The sequence below is a fragment of the Lutzomyia longipalpis genome, chromosome 3, assembly GCF_024334085.1.
Source record: "Lutzomyia longipalpis isolate SR_M1_2022 chromosome 3, ASM2433408v1".
NCBI lineage: Eukaryota > Metazoa > Arthropoda > Insecta > Diptera > Psychodidae > Lutzomyia > Lutzomyia longipalpis.
Window position 1 is genome coordinate 13,725,256 of NC_074709.1, and position 26,452 is coordinate 13,751,707.

General features: G+C 38.4%; 5 protein-coding genes across 5 annotated transcripts in view; 3 read left to right on the forward strand and 2 right to left on the reverse strand.

The window, feature by feature from the left end:
- LOC129793173 (uncharacterized) overlaps positions 1–26,452 on the forward strand; it is a 1,136,769-nt gene that overhangs the window by 620,467 nt on the left and 489,850 nt on the right. The window lies entirely within an intron of this gene.
- Positions 6,480–7,103, reverse strand: LOC129793250 (chromatin accessibility complex 16kD protein-like). The gene is made up of 2 exons (XM_055833081.1): positions 6,880–7,103; positions 6,480–6,819 (listed from the first exon to the last, which is right to left on the reverse strand). The coding sequence occupies exons 1-2, from the start codon at positions 6,997–6,999 to the stop codon at positions 6,496–6,498; spliced, it is 444 nt and encodes a 147-aa protein (XP_055689056.1). The 5' UTR covers positions 7,000–7,103; the 3' UTR covers positions 6,480–6,495.
- LOC129793188 (tyrosine--tRNA ligase, cytoplasmic-like) lies at positions 7,146–9,337 on the forward strand. The gene is made up of 2 exons (XM_055832988.1): positions 7,146–8,214; positions 8,697–9,337. The coding sequence occupies exons 1-2, from the start codon at positions 7,208–7,210 to the stop codon at positions 9,262–9,264; spliced, it is 1,575 nt and encodes a 524-aa protein (XP_055688963.1). The 5' UTR covers positions 7,146–7,207; the 3' UTR covers positions 9,265–9,337.
- Positions 9,334–18,098, reverse strand: LOC129793163 (uncharacterized). Its single transcript, XM_055832914.1, has 5 exons — positions 17,969–18,098; positions 17,130–17,702; positions 15,641–16,993; positions 12,961–13,995; positions 9,334–11,181 (listed from the first exon to the last, which is right to left on the reverse strand). Exons 1-5 carry the CDS (start codon positions 17,999–18,001, stop codon positions 11,179–11,181), a joined length of 2,997 nt encoding a protein of 998 aa, XP_055688889.1. The 5' UTR covers positions 18,002–18,098; the 3' UTR covers positions 9,334–11,178.
- Positions 18,498–24,610, forward strand: LOC129793156 (intraflagellar transport protein 122 homolog). Its single transcript, XM_055832878.1, has 6 exons — positions 18,498–18,804; positions 18,869–19,655; positions 19,724–20,613; positions 20,710–21,931; positions 23,824–24,108; positions 24,190–24,610. The coding sequence occupies exons 1-6, from the start codon at positions 18,740–18,742 to the stop codon at positions 24,442–24,444; spliced, it is 3,504 nt and encodes a 1,167-aa protein (XP_055688853.1). The 5' UTR covers positions 18,498–18,739; the 3' UTR covers positions 24,445–24,610.

Genomic DNA, 26,452 nt, shown 5'->3' on the forward strand with positions numbered 1-26,452 from the left:
AAAATAATATAAATCATTTTTGCAATCTGGACAAAAGAATTATATACGCACACATTTTTTTTCCTCTCTTATATCTCTTTATGTTGCAGAAAAAAAATCAATTGAGATGGGAAAAAGTATTTTCCTCACTCCACAGAGCGCACAATTGATGTTTAATTTGTAAAAGAAGAAGTGTAGGTATCAGACAATGCGTACACAGATAGTTTTCTCGCAATTTGGTTGAGTGCAGGCGCAAGAAAAGCGTAAAATTGGACAAAAATTTCAATTTTTATCCCATCTTTTTCTCCATCTCTCGGAGTGCGCCACACACATCAATTTCAAACATAACTCAATACTCCATAATACTTGTAATTTTCTTTTCATTGTTTCGCTTTTTTTCTTGCTTTAAATCTAATTTTTCTTCTGCGTGGGTACATTGAAAAAAAAAAAAAAGAAAACTTGAGGTTAAACATGATTTAATTTTATTATGTTGGTACAGGGAGAAATTCTTCATTGATTGCATTGTCTGATTCACATCTATATAATAAAGAAAGGCCTGTTTGTTGGTAATCGTCGTTCCGACTTTTCTATACAAATCCACACCGTTTGTCCGATCGCGATGAAATTTGGTACAGAGGCTCCTTATAACAGGCGGTTTCAGATGGCCGTATTCATTTTCCCCCCAAAGCCCCCCTTCAGGTAGCCCCCATAGAGATTTCATGCAGTTTTTGCAAATTTTTGAATTTGGCGCCTAAAGTGTTGTATGAAATTGATTTCTTCTCTTTGCAAATTTTTTCTTTTTCGTTCGATGAGAGCTTCCCATCTATATAATAAAGAAAGGCCTGTTTGTTGGTAATCGTCGTTCCGACTTTTTTATACAAATCCACACCGTTTGTCCGATCGCGATGAAATTTGGTACAGAGACCCCTTATAACAGGCGGTTTCAGATGGCCGTATTCATTTTCCCCCCAAAACCCCCCTTCAGGTAGCCCCCATAGAGATTTCATGCAGTTTTTGCAAATTTTTGAATTTGGCGCCTAAAGTATTGTATGAAAATGATTTCTTCTCTTTGCAAGTTTTTTCTTTTGGGTTTGATAAGTGGCCCAAATCTGCCTTTAAACCATCACAATTTATTTTCTCTCTAAAATTTGCGCGAAGCGCAACAAATCCCCGCGAAGCGGGGCGAGGTAAATTGGAGCGAAGCGACAATTTACCTCGTAATTTAAATATTTTTGAGGAATGTTTTTTTCTTCAATAAAATTTTAATCATAAATTGTAATAAATTTGTCGAAGTCATGTAATCTTTTAACATTTCAATTTATTTGCAATAAATTTAAATGTTATGAGAAGCTTTAACGAGAAAGATTTTTTTTTATTTGTAGTTAAAGTTGGAAAAGTATTGCTTATGACTAGAAGACAGAAGAAATTAGCATAATTGCTAGCGTGTCAGTTAAACACAAAGATTTACTCAGGTTCAAATCTTGAGAATTTCGGTTAAAAAAATCTCTTTTTTTTTTCAACGCGAATTTTATTTAAATAGGCATGAAGAGGTTATTTGATTTATCCTTTTTTAATTGTCAAAAAACGATAAAAATTATAACCTATTAGAAAAATTAAGCAGAGATGATAGGACCAAAAAAGATAAAATTTATTCTCCTTTTTTAAGGAAAAAAAAATTAGCATAATAGTAAGCACGTCAGTTCCTTCATGAATTTACTCACGTAAAGATCAAATTATTTTTAAGTTAGAACAATCTTTTTCTCAAAATTAAATTAAAAGAACTGCATGAATAATTTATTTCTTTTACTTTTCAATATTCTAATAAAAAGGTTGGTCAAAGGTGGTTAAATTATTTATTATTAATTATAATTATTTTTTAAAATCATTTCTAAGGTTCTAAAGATTTTAATCAAAACATTTTTGAGTAAGAGAAATTATTAGCATAATCATTAGCGTGTCAGTTTAGCACGAAGAAATCCATGGGTTCGAATCTCGATATTTTCAGTTAGAAAACTCTTTTTTTTCTCAACCTTAAACAGATAAAATTGCAAATTCAACTTCTTTTGAATTTAAACATTAAATTTTAGCATAAGAAGACACGAATTCGTATGAATTTTCCCATTTAGCAGTTAATTGAACAAAAATAACTTTTATCTAAAACGCCAACCCCACGTAAAGCTTTTAACTGCAATACTTTTTTTTCTTCTTATCTTTTATACCATGAGAGATATTATGGATATTGTAATGTTTTTATTGCTTCTCTCTTGCACTTGTTGAAAATGACAGAATTTCTATTTCAATTCCCGGAATTCGCGCAAAGCTCTCACCTTATCTATGCGGTGCCACGATAAGTGATAAATGGTGTAAAACACATTTAATCCGGGGGTGTTTGTGATTAGCCTTATGTGGAGAAATAAATTTTCTCTCACCTCCATTTTTTCTCGAAGCATTTTCTCAAATGGCAACATTCAATACAGTGTGGGGCCTCGTTTGAGTCTCAATAAAACTTGAGAAAGAAAGATCTTTGTTTTTTTCCTTTAATTTTTGAACAAGTCAATAAATCGTCTTCCAATCACTTTTGTGTGTACAAAAGTTTTGTGTGTAAATTGAGTATATTTTTCTCTTCACTCTCGTTTATAATTTCTTCTTTTTTTCATGTTGCTCTTTGGAGTTCTTCTTCTTATGCTCTCTCTGTGTGTAACATACACAGTCCATCTTCTAATATTACATATACATTGAATTTTGTAACCAATTGCTTTTATAGTTTTTCGGAATAAGAAAGAAAGGGGTTGTGTGGATGAGGAAGAAAGACATTGGCATGTGGTTTGTATTTTATTTTATTATATACCTTATACTGTTTAGTTATGGAGAATGTATATGTATACTTATGTACATATATTCTTCATTTTAAACACTGCTACTTTACAACTGTATTTAATTCTTTAAAAGTCAGCATGGCTATATATATTTGTTCAGAGAGCTTCAATCCCGTTCATCTGTCTTGTCCAACATTTATATTACTCTATGAAATTGACTTTCAGCACCGCGCAACATGCGCCCAAACAGAAGCTCCACAATCACATGAGCATCAAACATAACGCATCGCATTGGGAAATTGGAAGAGTTGGAGAGATTTGTTGGATACTCAAGTGGATGAGAATGGCATGGATGCGATGGAGATGCATCAGGAAATGATGGAGTTATTCACGATTTCAGCTGCCGGCATCATCCATAAGCTAATTTTCTAACGCATTGCAATCACATTCACGTGGATCTTTTTTTTAATCACTCAGTCAGCTTCTTCTTCATCTTTCACGAGAGCTATCTCGCTATGTGCCATCGCACAAAGGGGCAAAGGAATGAAGGAGAGATGATGATGATGTCTTAAGTTGCCTCTGATGAAATCGGCCCCCCATCCCCACAATGAAACCTAATGAGTTTACCGCGAAGAAGCATCTCACGACTGAATGCGGTAGTGCGCAGTAAAAGTGTATCTTTTGGCGTCACGAGAAAATTCAACTATAGAGCGCAAAAATTTTTCAGGAAGATGATTTTTCCCTCGCTCATCATCTTCACTTTTCCTTCTTCACTTCTTTTGCAATATGAAGAAATTGTTGCGATGCCCCCGACCATGCAAGAGAGCACACAAAAAAATTCTCTCACATCGCAACAAAGCTCATACTCACAAGATAAAAAATAATCCATCATGCGCAAGTTGGAACCAACCATGGAAATTATTGGCAGTGTTCCATTTCCACAACACCCCAGAAGAAGAGAGAAGAAGCAAAAAAAAATGTTTCAGAAGAAATGTTGACACCACTCTATGCTTCCAACACAGGAAATTCCTCCTTGAAATTCACACCAAATTATTATGAACATTTCGCGCATCTTCCGATTCACATTGTTGAGCAATTTGCTATTTTTCTCCACTTGCAGCACTTGATGGCTGTTGATGAGAGCAAATTGAGGACACTTTGGCCTAGCCAGACAGATAAAATGCAATATAGATGAGAAAAAATTCATAATAATAAAGTTTGCATCTCATAAACTTTCAAATGCAGCATTCCCAAGCAATTTTAGGGCGCACAATGCAATGAAAGTTTTCCTTACGAATGGATAAAGTAAAAGAAAAAGAAATTGTCATATCTGTGAAATTTTATTCTATTCAAATTAACCTTGCAGTCTGAATCACGTTGTGACGTAGAAGAAGAAAATTAGCCAATGAGAACTCTTTGCTAGAATTGATCAGCCAATCAGAGGGAGCTCTTCAGAGACAGATTCTTCTTCTTCTTTGTCTCTATTTCATATGAAACAGTTTTTAAGATCTTGATTTAAATTAACTTATTTTTCGTAAGATTTTGGCACTAGATTTATTCCAATTGAATGTTAATTTATTAAAAAAAAAAACCTTTTAAACTATTTGAAATAATTTTTTTGATTTTTTTTAAAGATTATAGGCGTAATAAGAAAAAAATTAAAACTTTGTCCTAATCTTATTTAAATTCTTATTTGTTTAGAATGTACTATATCTAAAAAATCAATTAAGAATTATTATAAAAAGTCCTACAACTGAGAAGTTTAAGATTCCTTTAATCCTTTAACGTCCAACGTGAAACATAAAAACATTGAAACATGAGCTCTTTTATCGCGATTTTTATTGTATGAATTTTTTTTAGAGGACTTTTCTTACTCAGAACGTCTTCTTTGACCCCTTATACGTGAATTTGATGCATTTGTAACATGGAAAAACAATTACATTCATAAATAATTGAAAAAATAAAATGTTTCACGTTTGGGTCAGCGTATGACCCAAAAAACCTTAATGGGTTAAATTATTCGAATTTTCTGCCGTTTTCTCAGAAAAGTAGATATAAAAGTTGGCGGCAGATGCAAAATAATTTATAAGCCAAATAAATCTATTTTTGCTCCATTCTTATTCATTTGCAAATCCCTAAAATTTTAATTCTTTGTATTTTTAAGTATAATTTTTCTTCTCTTTTATTAATTTAAATTAAAGTAAAAAAAAGATTGATTAAACTCTGACCTCAAGAACATTTAATTCTTGAAATCTTATAAGAAAATGCTTCATTTAACCCAGAATTAAAGCTTTACAATTGTCTAACGAATTCATTGTCCTTTCGATCATTTTCCTTTAATTACATAAATCGATAAATAAGAATAATTAACAAAGAAATGAATAATTTTATTGAACAAAATGTAAAAAAAAACAAGAAAAACTTCACGTACACAGCTTCGAAGGGCTTGATTAAAGTTTAAGGCGTGTTTGATGACTCATACCAATTCATGCGCAATGACAAATACATTTACAAAGACTCATGGGATATCTCCATAGATACCCTGACGCATTTACCTTGCATCCTGACCAAGAATTGCTGCTGCCTCTGTTGCACGGAAAATTGCAACTTCTGAAGCAACAAGACGCAATCTTGGGCGTTTTCTTGCACACACAGCATTCACACATGAGAATTTCTTACAAAATCTTTAGCAGCTAATTGCGTCTTTCCCACGGATTGAGCAGCAGCAGCTCTTCTGACCCAAGGAGGGAGAGAATTCCTCATTCAGAGTCTTTTGCCTTTTTGGCAATTCTCAAGGTAGTGTTGTCAATTCAATATGGAATTGTTGTTTTGCTTCTTTGGGTGGAGGAAGAGCCGAAAAACAGGTGCACGAACTTGAGATTGCGGAGGGCACACACGCAAAAAAAAGCCCCCGTGAAACTTCCGGAATGAGCGTGAAAGAAGAAATCCCATAAAGAAGTGCTTAGAACATGCGCTTTCCCTGTTTTTTGGGTGAAATTTTGAACCATGCTGAGGCATTCTTGGGGCGTGAATAAAACGGTATAAATAGGAAAAGTGTGGAGATGGAGAAGATCCGTCTTCTCGTCGTCGCACAACTTTCTTACCTGATAGTAAGAAGAATCCGCCGCCATCTTGCAGTCCTTGAGTTTGGATGATGAGAAATCTCAAAGTTGAGCCGTACCCAGCTGCCTGTTGCTCCACCAAATCAACTTCCCTCACTACTTGACCATCCACCTTTTGCCACCACAAACTCCCTCCGTAAGCGGATGTGCGGAAAAATGCGCAGGATGGGGTGTTTTTGGTGCGCCACACACTCTCTATTCACAAAACACAATTTCTTCACAACTTACAGCTGCACCAACAACAAATACGTATTCCTGGATGTTCTGAGCAAGGTTACAGGCACATTTTACGTGTGGAAAAACAAAATAATTGACCAAAAAAGGGAAAAGAAAATCCTCGGCGACAAAAACGCACCGAAAAGTATTGTTGTCAAAATTCCTACCACCTTGAAGTTTTTCTTTTGAGACAATTACGGAATCTCGAATCGTCGACTATTAGCTGCGATGACGCAAATGCCCCGCCATAACCTCAAAATTCCAAAATTCCCAACAAAATTTTTATCTTTACAAAAAAAATAATTAATTTTATTCACGATTTAGAGAAAGTAGAAAATATGTTCTAATGCTACAAGAGATTCTTAATTCTTAACCTCCACAACACTCGCACTTGAAATACTAATCGCATCGTCGGCATTCCCGCTGTCTGACGAGCAAACAGATGAAGATTCATCATCATCTGAGATTTCCTGGACATTCTCCTCTTCGCTCTTCCGCAGTAGCTCCCTGTACTCCTTCACCGTGATCTTTTTGGGTATCATTTGCTGCAGGAATTCCAACTTGGATTCACTCTGAACGTATTCTGCCAGTGATTTGTAGTCTACATTCTTTGCTCCACCAGCTCCTCCTTTCTGCTTCTCGCACTCCTTCAGGGCATTCTGTACGAGTTCACCAATAAAGAGTTCCTGAAAAAATGAAGCGTATTTAGTGTGGAAAACTCGAATTTCCCGCAATTTCTTTCTCACAGTTGACTTGCTAACGAGCTGAATGGCTTCTGCAGTAATTGATCCCACATCTGCAGAACTTTTCATTATTGTTCGAATCTTATTAACCGAAATAATGGTTTTTGCTTGATTTTCACTCATTTTGCGAGTGATTTTTCACGGAATTTCCCTCTAAAAAGCCGCGATTTTATTTTTAGAAACCTTAAAAACAAAAACAAACGCACGTCAGGAGGCTGTTTTATTCCGAAAGTTTTCCGGAAGGCGCGGGATGTGTGTGAGAAGTGAGGTTAGGTAATGCGTTATTTCGGGTTTTAGTGTGAAAATTTCATCACAGTGAACGTGGCTCAAAATGAGTGAAAGTTGGGAAGAAAAAAAGCACCTAATCACCCGGAATTTGCAGGAGACATTGGGTGAGGATAAGCTGGTGCAATTCCTGAAGGAAGGGCGTGATGTTAGAATCTACTGGGGAACAGCAACAACGGGAAAACCCCATGTTGCCTACTTTGTGCCCATGTCCAAAATTGCGGACTTCCTGAAGGCTGGATGCGAGGTGACGATCCTCTTTGCTGACCTTCACGCCTACTTGGATAACATGAAAGCCCCCTGGGCACTGCTGGAGCTCCGTGTGAAGTACTACGAGGCAGCAATAAAGGCAATGCTGCAATCCATTGATGTGCCCCTGGATAAGCTAAAATTCGTCAAGGGGACAGACTATCAGCTGTCCAAGGAGTACACACTGGATGTGTACAGATTGACCTCAATGGTGACGCAACACGATGCAAAGAAAGCCGGTGCAGAGGTGGTTAAGCAAGTGGAGTACCCCCTCCTCTCTGGGCTCCTCTACCCTGGTCTCCAGGCACTCGATGAGGAATACCTCAAAGTTGATGCTCAGTTCGGGGGTGTAGATCAGCGGAAGATCTTCACGCTGGCCGAAAAGTACCTCCCACAGTTGGGCTATGCGAAGAGGATTCACCTGATGAATCCCATGGTTCCGGGACTTGCGGGTGGGAAGATGTCATCGTCGGAGGAAGATTCCAAAATTGATCTTCTCGACACGCCAGCTACGGTGAAGAAGAAACTCAAGCGAGCCTTCTGTGAACCCGGAAATATTCAGGACAATGGATTGCTCTCCTTTGTAAAGCACGTCCTGTTCTCACTCTTCCCGGACGGTGAGGGTTTTCTCGTGACACGTAAACCCGACTTTGGCGGTGACACCACTTATGCCACATATGAGGAACTTGAGGTGGCTTTTGCAAAGGAAGAAGTTCATCCGGGTGATCTCAAGGAAGCCGTTGAGCGCTACATTAATCGCCTTCTAGATCCCATCCGGAAGACTTTTGAGAGTCCTGAACTCAAGTAAGTTGATTTTTAGCCTCAGCGGAATGCCTTGAACTTGCATAATTGCGATGAACTTTGCACTGATAAAAATTCAGCAACTTGAAGTTTGTACACTTTTCTTCCCGGAACGGTTTGATATGTTCCCGGAAAGTGCCATAAGTACCTGGAAGTTGTGCAGTGATCCTGCCCATTGCATGAGGAAGTTTCTAAGGGATCTTAGGAACTTCCTTTTCAGCACCCGGCTGATCCTTGTGTCATCTTTAGGTCAAAATCAGAGCCTTTAAAAACGCTTCAGGAAGATGATTTCCTTAATGAACAGATTTTGACACCTAAATGGAATCAAGGATCAACCGGGTGTGGAAAAGGAGGTTCCTGAGAACCCTTAGAAACTTCCTGATGTATTGGGCAGGATGAATGTACAACTTTCAGTCACTTATAGCACTTTCCGGGATGCTAAAAAATTCTTGATAAGAAAAATGAATAAATTCCTTTTGGTATAGGAAACTCTCAGAGGAGGCCTACCCAGTGCCGGGAAAGGCAAAGAATGCCTCCAAAGCACCGCAAGCTGAGATGGAAGATGGCCCCCATCGATTGGATATGCGCGTTGGGCGTGTTGTTGAGGTGAAAAAGCATCCGGATGCTGACACGTTGTACGTGGAGTCCATTGATGTGGGTGAGCCAACGCCAAGGACCATCGTGAGTGGTTTGGCGAACTTTGTGCCCCTCGAGGAGATGCAGAATCGTCTTGTTGTCGTCCTTTGCAATCTCAAGGCAGCCAAGATGCGTGGTGTTGAATCTCGTGGGATGGTTCTCTGCACCTCCAATGCTGATCACACAGACGTCGAGCCACTCTGTGTCCCCGCGACATCTCAGCCAGGCGACCGGGTGACCGTTGAAGGCTTCTCCGGGCAGCCGGATGAGCAGCTCAATCCCAAAAAGAAAGTCTGGGAGCGCCTTCAAACTGATCTAAAAACCAACGCCGCCGGGGAAGCCACATGGCAGGACAATGTGCTCACTACACCGGCTGGGCGGGTCACGAGTCGACTCACGTGCGCCACGATCAAATAAATTCTCTTTTTGCATTTTTCCGCCACACCTTAAAACAAATTTTTATGAATAAATAAAAATTCTCCGAAATGCATTTTATTTTGCCTTTTATTCAATTTCTTTTCTCATTTTATTTCCTTTCTGCTTGATTCTTTAAATTACAAATCATTTTTTTTACTAAACTATTTTTTTTTATTCATTAAAAGAAAAGATTAAAAAACAACGAAACATCCTGTGAAGTTGCATTTATTTTTCTTTTAGTTTTTTTTTAAATATAAATTATATATTCTGAAGGAAAAAAAAATACGGCGACAAATACATAAATTTAAAAAAAAAAAAGAAAATTCTATTAAATCATTTTTTGTAGATTTTTTTTGCATTTTATCTCACTATTTCGGTCTATTTTCCAATGAATTTTTTTTTAATCTTCTGTAGATTTTCTTTAATTTTGAGAATGTTTTGGATGTATTTATGTTTGTTTGTTTGTTTTTTAAATCTATTTCGCGATTTTGTTTATAATTGTTTTTTCATCTATTTAAATTTCCAATCAAACTCACTTAAGCTAGGGATTTTGTTTGTTTAAAAATTAAAACTAAAATTAAAGTCTAAATTGTTTTTTTTTCTCCTTGTTTTTCTATCAATTTTCTCTTTCTCTCTCTCATTATCATCATAATTAAATTACATTTTCAAAAGAGATATTTTTTTCTCTATATTTTCTTTTGATTTTTTGAACGATTTTTTAATGTATTTCAATTTATGGAGAATGTTTTTTTCTTTCTTTGTGTTTCCTTCTAAAATATATTTCTTGTGTCCTTTTTTCTTTATTATTTAAATATTTTATATTTTTTTGCATTTTCTCTCTTTTGCAATGTTGGGATTTTTTTTTGCTTCTTGCAGGGGAAGGTGTTGTAGAGGGTGGGGGTGGGGAGGGAAAGGGCAGAAAAGTGGATGAGAAGAAATTTTCCTTTAAAATATTATATTTTCTTTCTCTTCATTTTCAATCATTCCTATTTGTTTTAAATATTTTCTTCTTTTTTTTTCTCAAAGGATTAATGAAATTCTTCTTTTTTTTTTAATCCATTTATAGTGACAAAGATATTTTTTTAATGAATATTTTATCATCAGAGCATTTCTATACATAAAATTGCATAATAATTATTCTGAAAATTTATGTTAGAAATTTTTTTTTCATTTCTCCTGCACAATATTTTTTTTTTATTTCTTTACTCTGGCAAAAGTAATATAATAATATTCTTTTCCTTTCAAAATTCTCTCTTCGTGCTCTTGCTCTCTCTCTTTTTCTTCACTAAATACTGCCCACATTATTCGGTCAATAAAAGGTGGATTAAATCATCATCTATATTTTAGTTAGATATTTCCTTTATCCCTTCAACTTCTCTCTTTTGCAACAAAATATATTTTTCTTATATTTTTTTTCATCATTTCGTTCTGGGAAAAATTTTCCATTTTTCCGGGATGTCTTTCTCATTTTTTTTATTTATGTTTCCTCCCCTTCTTTTTAGTAAATTTTATTAATTATATTTTATATTTTATTGTGTGTGTGTCTGTGAATAAAATTTTCTCTCTAAACTTCATTAATTTTCTTTCTTCCCTCACACACAACTTGTCGCTAATTGTTTTTTTTTGTTTCTTTTCTTAAATCATTTTCTCTCTCAAATAAATTTAATTGCATTTACAGATATATTTTGTTTTTCTTCACACAATCATTCACTTGTAAATTGTTTTTTATTCTTTACCTTCATTCACTGCTGCTGCTGCAACAATCCTTTGCGTTGAATTCTCTGTGTTTCTCTTATTTCGCTTCTTCAGCAGCATTTCCATTTCATTATCCGTTTATTTTTATTTTTATTTAAATTCTCCACAATAGTGCAAAAGAAATTATAAATTATCCAAAATGAATTGAATTTTATTTGTTCACTGAAATGAAAAAAATAAAATAAAATAAAACAAAATATTTTTATTGTTAAGGGGAATATATGTATATTAAAAAATTGACTGAATATTGAGCAATAATTGAGGGAATATTGAGTTAAGAAAAATGTTTTTCTTTTACTTTTTTCTTAAAAACTTCTTTAAAGTCATTAAAAATGAAAGGAAGATGCCCAAAATTGTTTATTTAGATCACTTTTAAAATGAATTGGTGGGCCTGGGGTGCAGTGGATAGAGCGCTTGAGTGCGCATCCAAAGGTCGCCGGTTCGAATACAGAACCCGGCAACGCGCCCCATCCGCCAACGTGCAATTAGATCACGTTGACCGGTTGGATCAGGAGATTGATACACTCCTATCCGTAAAATGGCCCACACGTGGTAGTATCTAGCAAGGCCGCCCACTACTTCTCCGCAAGGAGAACAACAACATCATATAGGGTGGCCGGCCCTGTTCCTATATGGGACGTAGCGCCAAAATATTTTTTTTTTAATTTTTTAAAATGAATTGACTTAAAAATGACCTAAAATTGATTTAAAATTGAGTTGGAAATGAATTTAAAAAAAAATGATTCAAATATGAATTAAAAATGACTTAAAATTGATTTAAAAGTCTTAAAATTGATTCAAGTCTTTAAAGTGATTTAAAATTGACTTAGAAATGATTTTAAAATGACTTAAAATTGATTTAAATATGTCTTAAAAATGACTTAAAATAAGTCTTAAAATTGACATAATGGCTTAAAAGCAGGGGGTAGACAAAAGACTCTATTTCCATAGGAATTCACTGCTCACTCGCTGAGACACCCAGGAAAATGCTTCAATCTGAAAAAATCCACCACCACTGGATAGATAATTTAATATTCTATCGATTGATAGCTTTTGAGGGGTGTCTCACGAAGATTAATGCACTAAAACTGATTTTAAAAATTTTGATGCACTTTTTGGAAATAAAGTGACGTCATTTTCTTCCTTTAATTTCTTTGCAAACCGTCCGCCATTATTTGCTGTGTTCGGGTAAAAAAGGGCTTTGTCTACCCCCTGCTTAAAAACCTTAAATTTTGTAAAATTCAAAAGATTTTGTGAAAAATAATTACTCTTTTCAAATTCTCAAAAGAGACAAAGATAATTAAAAAATTATTTTTATTGAATTAAATCAATTTTAAGTAAATTTTTAACTTTGATTCTTAAAAAAAATGACTTAAAATTGGCAAAAAATTGAATTAATTTACTCTTGCAATTTTTAGTATAATCCTTCTCTAATTCTAAGGTAATCCATTGAAAATATTCGAGAAAAATAAAACAAAAATTTAAATAATTCTTTAACTTTCATAATCAGAAAATTACTTATTGAAATAAAAAAAATTTGATCAAATATTGACCAAGATTTGCTCAAAAAGTGCTCAATTTTAGTCTTTTCTTTTATATTGAATAACTTTGCTAGGCAAACATGAATATTTCTTTGATCTTTAACAGATAAACACCAATGAGTTCAAAATATTTTTTCTTCACAAAATTCTATTAAAAAAAAGGTGGGGGGGGGCTAAATAAGTCAGTAAGAAAGGGGCTGAATGAAACATTTTTTTAGAAATTGAGTAAAAAGGTCGCTAAAAATGATTAAAGATATTAAATAAAAGTAAACTTAGGTAATGCCTTTTTCTATCAAACTTTTCAATGATTTCTTTTAAAATATCTTAAAATATATGTTGAAAAAAAAATTCAAGCAGAATAAAGAATCTTTCAATTTGGGATTTTTTGGGATTTCCTTACCTTCTGTTCAGCTTCTGGTTGTCCCATTAGGTCGTCAATGTTAAAAAAGACCTCCGACGATTGAGTTGTCTGTGCCGACGTAACGGGTGTCTCCTCAACAACTTCACCGTCATCCTTAATCCCACCACCACCACCCTGTTGCAGTTGTTGCTGCTGTTGCTCATCCTCCTTGACAACTTGTTCCTCTTCCGCATGCTGACTGCCCTCATCTTCACCCTCAGTCACTTCTTTTGCAACTTCTTCCTCCGTCTCCATCGGCTGATCCCCTCCCTGGACAACTTCCTGCCCCTCAATCACTTCCCCATCAACTGCATGCTGCACAACACTCTCCTCGCCCACTTGCTCCGGAACCCCATCCTCCTGCCCACCGGTCGTCGTATAGGCCACCGTTGTGGGTATTTGCACATCCTCCGAACTCTGGGATTCCCCATCTTGTGCCTGCTGGATCACAATGTGCCCATCAGCATTCAGGAGGGATGCATCAATCAACTGTGGCTCCCCATCACCCTGCTGCACGAGAATCATCTGATTATTCTCACCGCCAATCATTTGAATTGTATTCCCATCGAGTCCCGCCACAGATTGCAGTAATTGCTGCAAATGCTCCGTATCTGCACCCTGGACAATTATCTGATTCCCCTCGGCATCTGTTGTGATAATATGATTATCCAGCTGCAGCAATTGCCCATTCTCATTGAGAATGAACTTTATCTGCTCCCCCTCCACGCCAGTCTGCATCTCATCCAACTCCAGTGGAACCCCATCAATGTGCCCCGTTTGACTCTGTGAATCCCCATCATCGTCCAAGCTGGGCATACTAACGGGTGGCCCCGTGGCACCCCCATCGGCACCACCACCACCACCACCATCTTCCCCACCAACCTCCGTAGCCTCTTCCTCATGTTGCTGCTGATGCGCCACCACCTCCTCTTGCGCCTGTTGCCCAGCTTCTGTCTCATCCAGATTATCCAACACTGGCATATCAATGCCAGCTGCCGCAACTTGACCACCTTCACCCTCATTTGTCTGGAATATCTTGAAAATTGAAAAAAGAAAGCAAAATTAATTCTTTTGTTCTCTTCTTCTCTTTTTTTAGTTAAATTAATTTATTCAAAGAAAAATTCTCTTTGATTTTTTTTTTCATTTCATTCATAAAAAAATCAATTTTCTGAGTTTTTCTTAATGGTGGAAAGGTGACGAAATTCTTCTCATTTTCATTGAAACTCGTTCGTGCAAAGTTCTCCTTATTTTCTGCACAGTGCACACTGTGCTACTATGTACATAAACAACCTTTCATGGCGACAATTATGCGCTTTTATGCTTCATTCAAAGCTCAACTTGATGGCCTTAACTCCCCCCCCCCCCCCCTTCTTCATGTTTTCTCGCAAAATAATAAGAAAAAAGAAAGCTCAATAAACATTTAAAAAAATGAAATCCATCAATTTATTTGTCTTAAGCCTTGTTTTTTTTGAGAGAGAATCTTTAAAAGAGCTTTCAAATGAGGATTAAAGTTTCATCCTTTAGCAGGAAAATAAATGGCTTCAGAGAGTCCTTTATTAAATCCCTTCTTTCATGGAGAAAATTGACTCAATTTTTGGTCAATTTTTAATCAATTTCTTTATTAAATTTTTAAATGCTTATCTAGTTGAAAAATTTACTTAAAATTTCTTTAATTGAATTTAATATTAGGTAGTACATTTCAAATTATTTTTATCTATTTTAAAAATGAAAATGAATAAAAATTTAATTATTTTTTACGAAATCTCTGAAATTGTAGCAATTTTAAGAATTTTTAAGTCAATTTTCAGTTAACTTTAAGTCAATTTTTTTCATAGTAAGATTTTTTTAAGAGAGTAAGAATATTTGAAATTGATCAAATTCAGTAAATTAATTTTTTTTTAAAAATTATAGATCTAAGGAAATAGATTAATTTAAAGTCAATTTTAATTCAATTTTAAGTCATTTTTAAGCCAAATTACCGATAACTTCGTCAAATTAAATAATTTTGAGCATCTTTCTTCCATTTTTAACGACTTAAAAAAAACTTTTTAAAAAACAAATAATTTTTTACTATAATTTTTTTTCAGTTCTTTAAGTATTTAATAATCGGAGTTGAGAAATTGATTTAAAATTGATTTTAAGAAATATATAAATCTTCTAATGAAATAGATGAATTTTAAGTAATTTTTAAATCAATTTTAAGACATTTTTCAATAAATTTTGTCATTTTTATTTTTTTAAGTCATGTTTAACACATTTTAATTCATTTTTATATCAATTTGAAATCATTTTTAAGTCATGTGTAAAACATTTTTTAATTAATTTTGTTATTTTTAATTCATTTTTAAGTCATGTTTAAGTAATTTTAATTCATTTTTATATCAATTTTTTTTTATCAATTTTTAATTTTTAATCAATTTTAAGTCATTTTTAAATCAATTTTGTCATTTCTAAGTCATATTCAAGGCATTTTAATTCATCTTTAATCAATTTTAAAACATTTTTAAGTCAATTCATTAACAAAAAACTATCAACATAATCAATTTTGGGCATTTCCCCTTTATTTTTAATGACTTAAAAAACTTTTCAAAATCAAAAAAATTAAAAAAATGTCTTCCCCTACAATAAAAAATTTTTTACAAAGAAAAGACAATGAAAAAAAGAAAAGAAAAAAACTCACCACTTTCCCATCAGCTCCCTGTCCTGCTCCTTCAGCAGCCTCTTCCTGTTGCTGTGGGATTGTGATGTTGTAGGTGATCCCCCCACCGGCTGTTGACTGCTTGGTGATGACGAGATTGTCACTCGTGGTGGTCTGTACGGCACTCACAGCATCCGTGTCGTGCCCTTTATCCGCGTGCATCTTCTCAAAAATACTCTCAAGATCCGCATCACTAATTGTTGTTGATTGCGTACCGAGAATTGTGGCATTGGTACTCCGTACATCCTGCCTAATGAGACTCTGTCGCTGTGCCGTTGCTGCTGATACGGATGACACGGTGGGTAGTTGCCCCACGGCCGACGTCACGGCGACCTTCTTTGCGTCCCTCTTGTGGGTCTCCATGTGCTGATTGTAGTAGTTCTCCTGGATGAATGTGAGGGAACAGATGTTGCATGAGAAGAAGTGTATGCCCTTTGTCGTGTCCAGGGCATCCCCGGAATCACGCAGCGCCTCATCAATGGTCTCCTGCAGGAGTTTCTGCGTTGTCACACTTTGCGACGTTGGGGTGTTGCTGCTGCTATTCACCACCGTCGTGACGACCTTGTGGGTCGTCTGACCGGCTATTGCGCCCTTATGGCGCACCTCAAAGTGCTTCATAAGCAGCTCACGCTGCGGGAATGAGGAGTCACAGTCGCCGCACTTGTAAAAGTCCGGCTGGTGGGTTTTGGCATGCTTACTGGCACTCTCGCGTGTCTCGAAGCGCTGATTGCAGATACGGCACTTGAATGGCTTCATCTTATTGTGCTTCCGCACGTGCTCCTCATACGCCTGCCGTTCACCCGTCTTCCACCCACAGATGCTGCATGTGTACATCACGCCCGTACGCCCACCCGACGCCTGACTCACGGCCGTTGTCACGGACGCCGTGCCGGCTGCGGTGCCCTCGACAATCTTCATATCCGGATGGGAGACCTCAATGTGCCTCTTGTAGGCAGCATCATTCATAAAGTTGAGATTGCAGAGGTTACACGTGAAATCATTGGCCGGATGCTTGTCCTGCATGTGCAATTTCAGTGCCTGTGACGTCGTGAAGACACGCTTGCACACCTTGCACGGCCACGTGCTGCGGCAGTGCTCATAGTGACTCTGGAACTGCTTCAAATCCGGCGTTGTGTGATCGCACGAGGCGCATCTGTAGATCTTTATGGGTTCTCTCGGTGTCCCACCACCCTGTGGTGTTGACGTTGTGATCACCCTACGCACTTGGGGGCTATTGTTTGTTGATGTACGCACCAGGGCTGGCATTGTGCGTACCTCGGTGTTGTCGTGTACATCTGAACCCCCATCTGATCGGGCTATTTTGCGTGTTTGAACCTTAAAAAGAAGTTTTTTTTTCAATCAAATGCAATAGCTGTGAAACTTTGAATGAGCTTTAGTGCTTCAAGCAAACATAAAATGAGTTCCCAAAAAAATGGGGCAAAAGAGAGAGAATAGATGTTTTGTTGCTCACCTGGACATCATCTCCATCATCGTGATCTGCTGTGGATAGCACACGGGTGACAATCTTCGTTCCCGTGCCGCTGGGTGTGGCGATTTTCTGCACCTTTGACGGCGGTGGGCCACTATTAACGGGAGCCCCGCCACGAATCTCATCCTCTGTAATCCCATACTTGCGACAGATGAAACCGAGGATGTTGTTGCGAATGCGCTCCAGTTCCGTTTCGAAGTTATCCATGCGATTGAACAGGCTGACGCAGCGCTTGCAAACAACATCATCGGCACGCACAATCACGAGGAAGGCATCTCCAATGAGACGCCCAATTTTATTTGGTAGCTTTGTGTGGGAGTGTGTTGTGAAGGTGTCCAGCAGGAGGGCCCCATTCACACCGCAAACTTCATCGCACACGTAGCATTTCTGCTGTTGACTGTTGACATTGTAAATTTGGGGCTTTTGCTTGAGGATGCGCGGCTGTGTGGGCCCCGTGACACTCACGGCACCCGTCGACAGGAGACTGTTTATCTTCCGGACGGCATTCAGCTGAATCTCCGTCTGATGCTGCTGCTGAACACTCGCCCCATAAACCTACAAAAAGCACCATCGGCACACACGCGGAAAAATGAAGGAAAATTAAAAAGAAAAATCTCATCATCACAGTTGGCCATTTAGACACCACCCGGGCGGGAAAACGTCGCCGAGGCACCTCCGCCACTTTCTCGGGCCGCCCCGACAGCGCGTCTAATTGGGCAGAAACCTACGCGCGGCCCGCAAACACTTTTCACGCGTATTTTCCAGCCAATTTCCCGCACGAGCGGCATCCAGACACATTTTCCCTCATCACTGAGACCTACCTTTCTGACGTTTGGCTGTATGACCTTCTTCATCTTCCCGAAAATTTACGCGCTAGACGCGTTCAACTCGAACGGGCAAAGCTGAAATTGTGGCTGACAAAACATGGCGGCCAAAATCAAACATGGCCGACCTATCAAATATCCCCCAATATCACCTTTTCCTGTCCTTTTATCCCTCAAAACTCTCTTGAAAATTCACAAAATGCCAATGTTTAATTTTTGATATGATCACTTGGGCAACTTTTTATGTGAAAAAACGAAAAACGGCTAAAAAATGCCCTGGAAAACCACTAAAAATTTGTCACTTCCGGTGCGGATGGCGCTTTTGTCGGTTAGTGTGTCCCATAAATTACCTTTATTTTATTTTTCTTCTTACAATTACCTAATTTTTTTTCATTACAAGAATTAAAGTACAAAATATGCTGTAATGATAAATAATTATTATTTTACGATTGTTTTCTATTTCGGACATATTTTCATATTTTCATGGGAGAATTTTCTTCAAGGCGGGATGATAAGACAATTGTTTAACGTGAAGTAAGCTGAAGAAGATCGAAGCCACTTCTAAACAAACTTTGTACATATTGCATCTCATTCTTACACACATAAACATAATATTTCTCTCTTCTTCTATTTTTCCAGCCGCAAAGTTTGTCCACAAACAGCTCCATAACCTCATTTTGTCTGTGCTGTTTGAAAAATCAATGAATTTGTGAAATTCCCATTTTTGGGGAAATTCTCAAGGCATTTTGTTAGTTTTTCCAACCCACAATGCGGGCTGTGCCCAAGTGGGTGGAGAAAATCCACGAACCAGGTGACAAAGGAGACCATGCAAGGTAGAAAATTACAAAATTCCCACTGAGGAAGAATCCTTAACTCCCGGATTGATCGATTTTTCAGCATTCACGCTGTATGTTTCCACCCGGAAGGATTACATGTTGTTGCGGGGGCTGCAGAGAAAGTTCTCGTGTATGAGAGTCTCAGTGGGCAACTTGTGGAGACACTACGTGGGCACAAGGAGGCAATTTATGCCGTTGCATATGCGCGGGATGGGAAAAAATTCGCATCCGGAAGTATGGATAAGAGTGTCATCATTTGGACGAGTAAATTCGAAGGGATGCTAAAGTATTCTCACAGTGATGCCGTGCAGTGTTTATCATTTAATCCAGTTTCACATCAGCTAGCTTCATGTGCAATCTCGGATTTTGCTCTGTGGTCGGCGGAACAGAAATCTGTGCAGAAGTACAAAACCCCCGCACGGATAAATTCCTGCGCGTGGACAAATGATGGGCAGTACTTGGCATTGGGATTGGCCAATGGAACTATCAGTATTCGCAATAAGGCCGGAGATGAGAAGAATCGTATTGATCGTCCGGGAAGTCCGGGAATCTTTGGTGTAGCATGGAATCCTCCTGGGGCTGCCAATGCTGACACCCTGGCTGTTGTTGATTGGTCCAAAACACTCAGCTTCTACACACTCGGTGGCCAGATGGTGGGGAAGGAGCGAACGCTGGGATTTGATCCACTTTGCGTGAGTTTCTTTCCGGATGGGGAATTCCTCGTTGTTGCTGGATGCAACAAACAAATGCAACTCTTCACGCGTGAGGGTGTCAAGTTGGGTAGTCTTGGAGAGATGCACGACTCATGGATTTGGTCTGTGGCCATCCATCCTCAAGGAAACTCCATTGTAAGATCAAATCTAATCTTTTTTTCTTAAGACTTTCTTTGAGAGTTTTTTTTCTCTCTCTTTTTCAGATGGTGGGATCTCAGGATGGAACGCTAGCGTGCTATAGTATTGTCTTAAGTACCGTCCACGCCCTCTACCGTGAGCGCTATGCCTTCCGGGAGAACATGTGCGACGTAATAATCCAGCATTTGGTATCCGGGCAGAAAGTTCGCATTAAATGTCGCGATCTCGTCCACAAAATTGCCATCTATCGCAATCGTCTGGCCGTTCAGCTGCCCGAGCGTGTGGTTCTGTACGAATTGAATTCCGCGGAGAATCAGCCGATGCACTACCGCGTTAAGGAGAAGATTGCAAAGAAATTCGAATGCAGCCTCCTCGTTGTCTGTGCGCAGAACATTGTCCTCTGCCACGAGAAGAAGCTGCAGAGTTTGGACTTTGCCGGCGTTCTGCAGCGTGAATGGAATATGGACAGCTTCATTCGGTACATAAAGGTGACTGGGGGGCCTCCGGGACACGAGGGGCTCATGCTGGGTCTCAAAAGTGGTGAAGTTTGGAGGATTTTCCTCGACAATGCCCTCCCAATTCTCGTCACGACCGTCCTCTCGTCTGTCCGGTGCCTCGATCTCAATTCCACACGAACCAAATTAGCCGTTGTGGACGACGCTGGACGCCTCGTGGTGCGAGATTTGTCCTCAGACACGCTCCTCTATCAGGATTCAGGTGTAAATTCCGTCGCATGGAACACACATCTCGAATCAATGCTCTGCTATTCCCACACAGCTGGAGGATTGAGTATTCGCGTGGGGAATCTCCCACCAAGGAGCCCCCAGAGTCTCCTTGGGGTTGTTGTGGGGCTCACAGGGGCCACGGCCTTCTGCCTCCGTGGGAATGTCATGAGTAACGTCCCCCTGGCTCTGGGGGCAACCATGTGGCAATTTGTGGAGGCAAATCTCTTTCAGTAAGTACCTGCGAGGGGCAAATCATTAACATTTTTGTATGTCTTCTTTTTTTTCAAAGTTTTTTTTTATAAAATTAAAAAAAAAATCCTTTTTAGGGAAGCCTATCAAGTAGCCTGCCTTGGGGTCCCAATGTCCGATTGGGAAGGCCTAGCGCAAGCTGCCCTGGACAACTTGGAACTCAACGTAGCACGTGATGCGTACGTAAAAGTGCGGAATCTCCCATGGTTGAATATAATTCTGGAGCTGAAGGAGAAGCAGAAACGCGGGGATGTGGCACGGGAGGTTCTTCAGGCGGACATTATGGCTTTCGGGGGGCGCTTCAAGGAGGCAGCTCGGCTGTACCAGAAGAGTGGGCAGAGCTCCAAAGCTCTGGCCATGTATAGTGATCTCCGGATGTTTGATTTGGCACAGGAATTCCTCAAGGAGGGTGATTCAGCGGATAAGCGGGAATTGGTGCGTCGTCGGGCTGAATGGGCGTGCTCTGTGCATGAGCCACGTGCTGCGGCAGAACTCCTCCTAGCTGCTGGAGAGTCTGAGCGTGCAATTGAAATTGTTGCCGAGCAAGGGTGGTCGGATGTCTTGCTGGACATTGGACGGCGACTCAATTCGTCCGAGGGGAAGAGTTTGAATCTCGTTGCCAGACACCTGAGGCGCCTCAAAGCTCTCCCGCTCGCTGCTGAGATCTACCGGAAGTTGGGAGAGGAAGCCCAAGTGGTGCAGCTGCACGTGGAGGCACGTGACTGGCCTGAGGCATTCCGATTAGCTGAGCATCTGCCACAGGTGCTACCTTCGGTGCATTTGCAACATGCTCAGTGGTTGGCGGAATCGGATGAATTCATTGCAGCTCATCGTGCCTACGTACTGGCGGGGAAGCCGAAAGAAGCCACAAAGTTGCTGCGGGATCTCGCCGAGTGCTCAATCAGTGAGGAAAGATTCGCCGATGCGGGCTACTACATCTGGCTCCGGGCCAAACAGACGCTTCAACTGCTGGACACGGAAACAGAAGATGTGGCTGCGAAGGTTCGGGAATTTCAGCAACTTCTCCGCCTGGCAACGATCTACTATGCCTACAGTACCATCCACAGCTACCTCAGGGAACCCTTCACGAGCAATCCGCCACTCACGCTGTTCAACACGAGTCGTTTTGTGGCGAATCAAATTGAGAAGGGTATCCCACCCAAAGGGATCAGCATGTTTGCCGTGCTCTACACGCTGTCGAAGCAAGCTAAAGTTCTCGGCGCCAAGAAGCTTCATCTGCAAGTGAATAATCGCCTTCAGACCCTCAAAGCTCCGTCCGGGATTCAGGAACAAGTTGATGTAAGTCCTCAATTTTACTTTTTTCCTCATTTGAATGGATTTTTTTTTTTTAAATTCTTTCAAGGTCTTTCAATTTTTCAATTTCTGAAATTTAGGAATTTGAAAATTTCCAGAATTTTGAAACATTCAAGCGCTGAAATTTAAAAAACCAGCCTAGGAATATTTCATTTAGGCATTGAAATTTTTATGTCAGTCCTACAATTTTTTTTAACATTTGGAGGACCCAACATTTGGCACAACGCGGAGGATCAAATTGGTATTAAGTACCAGCTGATAAAATATGCTCAATAATTAATTATTAATCAGTTTATTGAACAAGGATCGAAAGTTTCACTAATTCTTGATCTCCTTCAAGCATTCCTACACCTAATTACTAAATATTTAATTGAGAAAATCATCACTGAAAAAAATTGCGTAGAATCGATGCAAAATTGCCAATTCAAACGACTTTTTTAGCTACAATTTTACATAATTTATTATTGCGCCTAAATAATCACAAACTTTGATTCTTTAAGTAACTTTTTAATCACTTCCGGCAATAAAATTAGTCCACATTAATGATTTTTACTGAGGAAAAGTGAACAAGAGTACTTTATTTGGGAAATATGGGGAAACATAACCTCAAAACAATGGCAAAAATGTATGGGATTTTGACTGGTAGTTATTACCAATTTGATCCTCCGCGTTGGATTCTGACTTTGACCTCAATTATCTTCAAAAGAAAAGATTTTTCTCGAGATTTTCTTTCTACTATCTTAAAGTAATTGAAATTCCCTACACATACAATAGATGCTAAATTCATCGAGATAGGTCCAATAGATTTTATTCTGTGACGATTTTTAGGTTCAAATTGGTAGCAAGTACCAGTGAAGTCCTCCGGTGTTGAAATTTTGTTTGACGAATTGAACTTTAATAATTAAGACACTGAAATAATGAAAAATTGATTTCATTATTGAAATTTTGAAAAAAATCTAGTTTATTCAGACAATGAAATTTAAAAATCTATTTCTTAAAGTTAAAATTCAAGCACTGGAATTTTAATTTCTTACTCTGGAAGCTAAAATTCAGATTCTGAAAGTTAAAATTCTAACTCTGAAATTGAAAACTCAAACGAAGAAATTTTAAATTGAGAATATTAACACTTGGAGGATCGAGGTTTCTAACCTCAAAAGTTTTACCTTGAAATTTTCCCTCAAAAGAAAATATTTTTCCAAGTTTTCTTTCGACGATCTTGAAGTAATGGAACTTCCCTACACACAGATGTAGAAAGTGTAGAAATTATCACGAAATGTTAAATAGATTTTAATTCTGTGGCGATTGAAAAAAGTCAATTTGGCCACTTTGTCCAGCAAAATCCTTTAAGGTTTAAAAATTGAAGTCTAACTATGTTTAAATTTCAAGCAATGAAATTTTAAATTCAAATAATGAATTTTAAAAATCTATTTCTGAAATTTAAAATTATATCTCTGAAATTTAAAGTTTAAGCAATGAAATTCAAAATTCTAACTCTGAAATTAATAATTCTCCGACCCACAATTTTCTTCAGGCATAAAACTGTTTTTTCCTCTTATTATTTCTGCTCTGCTTCTCCTCTGAAACCTTTTGCTTATTTTCTCTTCCTTAATTTTTCTTCCAACTTCCAATTTCTCTTTAAATAATTTTCTTTTTCTTTGCCTTTAATTTCTTATTATTAAACTCTGCACATTCTGATTTTACTTAAATTAGCAAGAAATCTTAATTTCTTCTGACTGAGAGCACTCGTAAAAGTCAATTGATGATGAAATACTGACTTGAATGCTCCAAATGTCTACGCGGAAGCAATATTGTTGAGCTCTTTGCACGTGCATTGAATGGGGCTTTTTTTATTTTTAATTTTTATGTGCTGTATGCAGTCAACTTATCTGTCCAGTCGTGCCTCTTCTGGCTTCAATGATCCCGAAGAGTTACTGCCCATGTGCTATAAATGCTCCAACTACAGTTCCCACCTTCAAGGCAACATCTGCCCAAGTTGCCAGCAGCCATATATTTTTTCTTTTGTGTCATTTGAAATTCTGCCCCTTGTGGAGTTTCATCTGGAGTCAGGTATTACGGATGCTGAGGCAGAGAGACTCCTCCTTGCCCCACCGCGTGTTAATGAAAGTCATCCGGATCCCTTTACTGACACCATGGTTCAAGAGGTAAAATATAGAGAGAATCTTTCTCTTTGACTTTTCTTTTTTCTGAGAGGAATTCTTGAAAATTTCATCTTATTCGTAAAGGATCTCACAGAAGCATTCCCCGTGGCGCTAGATCGTGAGAGTCTACGTGCAATGGACTCACGAGGTGTGTTAATTGCAAAGTGGTCACCACCGCTGAGGACACGCTTCTACAGGAATCTCCTGCCTGATCTGCAAATTACCATCTGTCCGGAATGTTTCCAAGCTTTTCACACGGAAGACTTTGAGCTGCAGGTGCTACAAAAGGGCTACTGCCCCTTCTGTCGTACCTCCGCCGATAGTCTCCTCAACACCTAATAACAACCTTCAAATGGTTGCAATTTATGTTGTGTGTACAATACAACATGCAGGAAGTGCCTTCTTGTGGTGTTTTTTAGCACGTGAAATTTTCTTATTTTTTTGTGATTTAATCCGTCCACAATTTTTAGAAGAAGAAAAAAAAATAAAAAGTAAAGAAATTAGCAAATAATGACTTTCATTGCTTATTTGCCTTCCTCGTCTATATAATAAAGAAAGGTCTCTCTAAAATATGGTGTCTGTTCAGCTATGCATTTCTACACCGTTGGTCCGATCGCGATGAAATTTGGTACAGAGTCTACTGAAACCAGGCGGTTTTTACCAACGACATTCATTTTCCCCCCAGAGCCCCCTTTCATAGCGCCCCCATACAAATTTCATCATGCTTTTTTGACTATTTTTGAAGTTGGCGCGTTAAAAAGGTAGTTCCAAAAGCCACCACTGCTATTTTTTGGCACATTTTGCTAAAGAGAAAATGAGACGGTGCACGTCACTGATACTGTCTCCCTCACAATTTCAGTTTCTCGCAATTTTCTCGCGTTTTCCGCCGAATTTCCCAGCGAAATTGCGTTTTTTGTGACCAGGAAGCGACGCCGCGTCGATTGGCATCGCCAGTTCAAAACATTCAAAATTTCCGCCAGAAAAAGTCGTGCAAATTCCCCAAAAAAATCCGGGGAGTTGCGCCACCAAATTTTTACTGAACGTACTTTGGGCCCCCCTGAGCCACCCGCCAACTTTTGGCGCTCCAAAAATGAGTTTTTCCCGGAAAAATAAATATTTCAAAATTTTTCCGCACAACTACAAACAAACATTTCACGCACACACTCAAAAAAACTCACCTACACAAAATGCCAGAGTGAGAGGAAAGTTTTTTTTTTCTCATGCCATCTCGTTGAAAGGAGTGTTTATGGAGTGCGGATGGACACGCCCAAAAATCAACTTCTGCAGCACGCCCTCCAACACTTTCCATCTCTCTTTTACACGCGCTGCCGGTATGAAAAGAGTGAGCAGGAAAATAGAGATTGCGAGAGAATGTGCTTTAGGGGAGACCGGGGTAAAAAAAGTCATTTTGGAATTTTCAAATGCCAATTTCTCCGAAGTTATAAATCGGAAAAATCTGAAAAAATTAGGGTGGAAAGCCCTACCAACCTACAATTTTTGACAGTAATTTGGAGGTTATGCGATCAGTACTTTAGGAGTTAAAAAAGAAAATAAATTTTTGGCCCATTTCCCAAACTTTTGCGTATTGGGAAAAACGCGTTTTCTGAACTTTTCCTTCAGCAATTTTCCAATCTGATAATTTTTCTCACTAGCTGGGTTTGTGCAGAAAACGTTGCCAAGGTGTATTTTTCACAAACTTTTAATGATTTTTCTCTACAATTATTTGAATCAAAACATACCCCTTGGGGTAGATCGGGTCAACCCATGTAAATCATATGGGAGTTCGAAATTTTCGACATATTTTCTATCCATTTGTTGCAAAATGGCGTGATTGAGAAAATCGCAAAATTCTCTGTTTTAGTGCGTATAAAAGTGAAATTCCTTGTCGTGGATCAAAAGGTGAGAAGTTTAGCTATCAACTACTGTCAATCTCTCAGGTGGGAAATCATTGGAAATGTCGGAAAATTCGACTGACTTTATTTACCCCGCTAGTATATTTACCCGCCGCGTTTAAAAAAAGTCAGAAGCGGAAGGGTTTAGGAAAAGCTCGAAAACTCATATTTCCCGGGGAGATAGAGAAAAGTGGTCTGAGACAAAGTTGTAGGCAAGGAAATTTCCTATAAGAATGACCGATTGAGGAAATTTTCTTGTCCTTGGGGAATCCTGCAGATAAGGATTTATGCAAATTGACTTTTTTTACCCCGGTCTCCCCTACGTCCTTTAAATTTTCAATTGAAGAGGACATTTTCTTGCTCCTTTTTGGTGAGTTTTCTGTAATTTAAAGAGCTTTAAAGTAAAAAGAGTTAACGTTTGAATGAAGAAAAATTGTTGTCTTGAAGATAAACTG

Coding starts and splice junctions, on each gene's coding strand:
- LOC129793163 (XM_055832914.1), bottom strand. CDS start 18,001: ATGAAGAAGGTCATACAGCCAAACGTCAGAAAG. Junction 16,994..17,129: donor ATGATGGAGATGATGTCCAG/GTGAGCAACAAA, acceptor CTTCTTTTTAAG/GTTCAAACACGCAAAATAGC. Junction 13,996..15,640: donor AGGGAGCTGATGGGAAAGTG/GTGAGTTTTTTT, acceptor TCAATTTTCAAG/ATATTCCAGACAAATGAGGG.
- LOC129793188 (XM_055832988.1), top strand. CDS start 7,208: ATGAGTGAAAGTTGGGAAGAAAAAAAGCACCTAATCACCCGGAATTTG. Junction 8,215..8,696: donor TTTGAGAGTCCTGAACTCAA/GTAAGTTGATTT, acceptor CTTTTGGTATAG/GAAACTCTCAGAGGAGGCCT.
- LOC129793250 (XM_055833081.1), bottom strand. CDS start 6,999: ATGAGTGAAAATCAAGCAAAAACCATTATTTCGGTTAATAAGATTCGA. Junction 6,820..6,879: donor AGCTCGTTAGCAAGTCAACT/GTGAGAAAGAAA, acceptor TCATTTTTTCAG/GAACTCTTTATTGGTGAACT.
- LOC129793156 (XM_055832878.1), top strand. CDS start 18,740: ATGCGGGCTGTGCCCAAGTGGGTGGAGAAAATCCACGAACCAGGTGAC. Junction 19,656..19,723: donor ATCCTCAAGGAAACTCCATT/GTAAGATCAAAT, acceptor TCTCTTTTTCAG/ATGGTGGGATCTCAGGATGG. Junction 21,932..23,823: donor GGATTCAGGAACAAGTTGAT/GTAAGTCCTCAA, acceptor TGCTGTATGCAG/TCAACTTATCTGTCCAGTCG.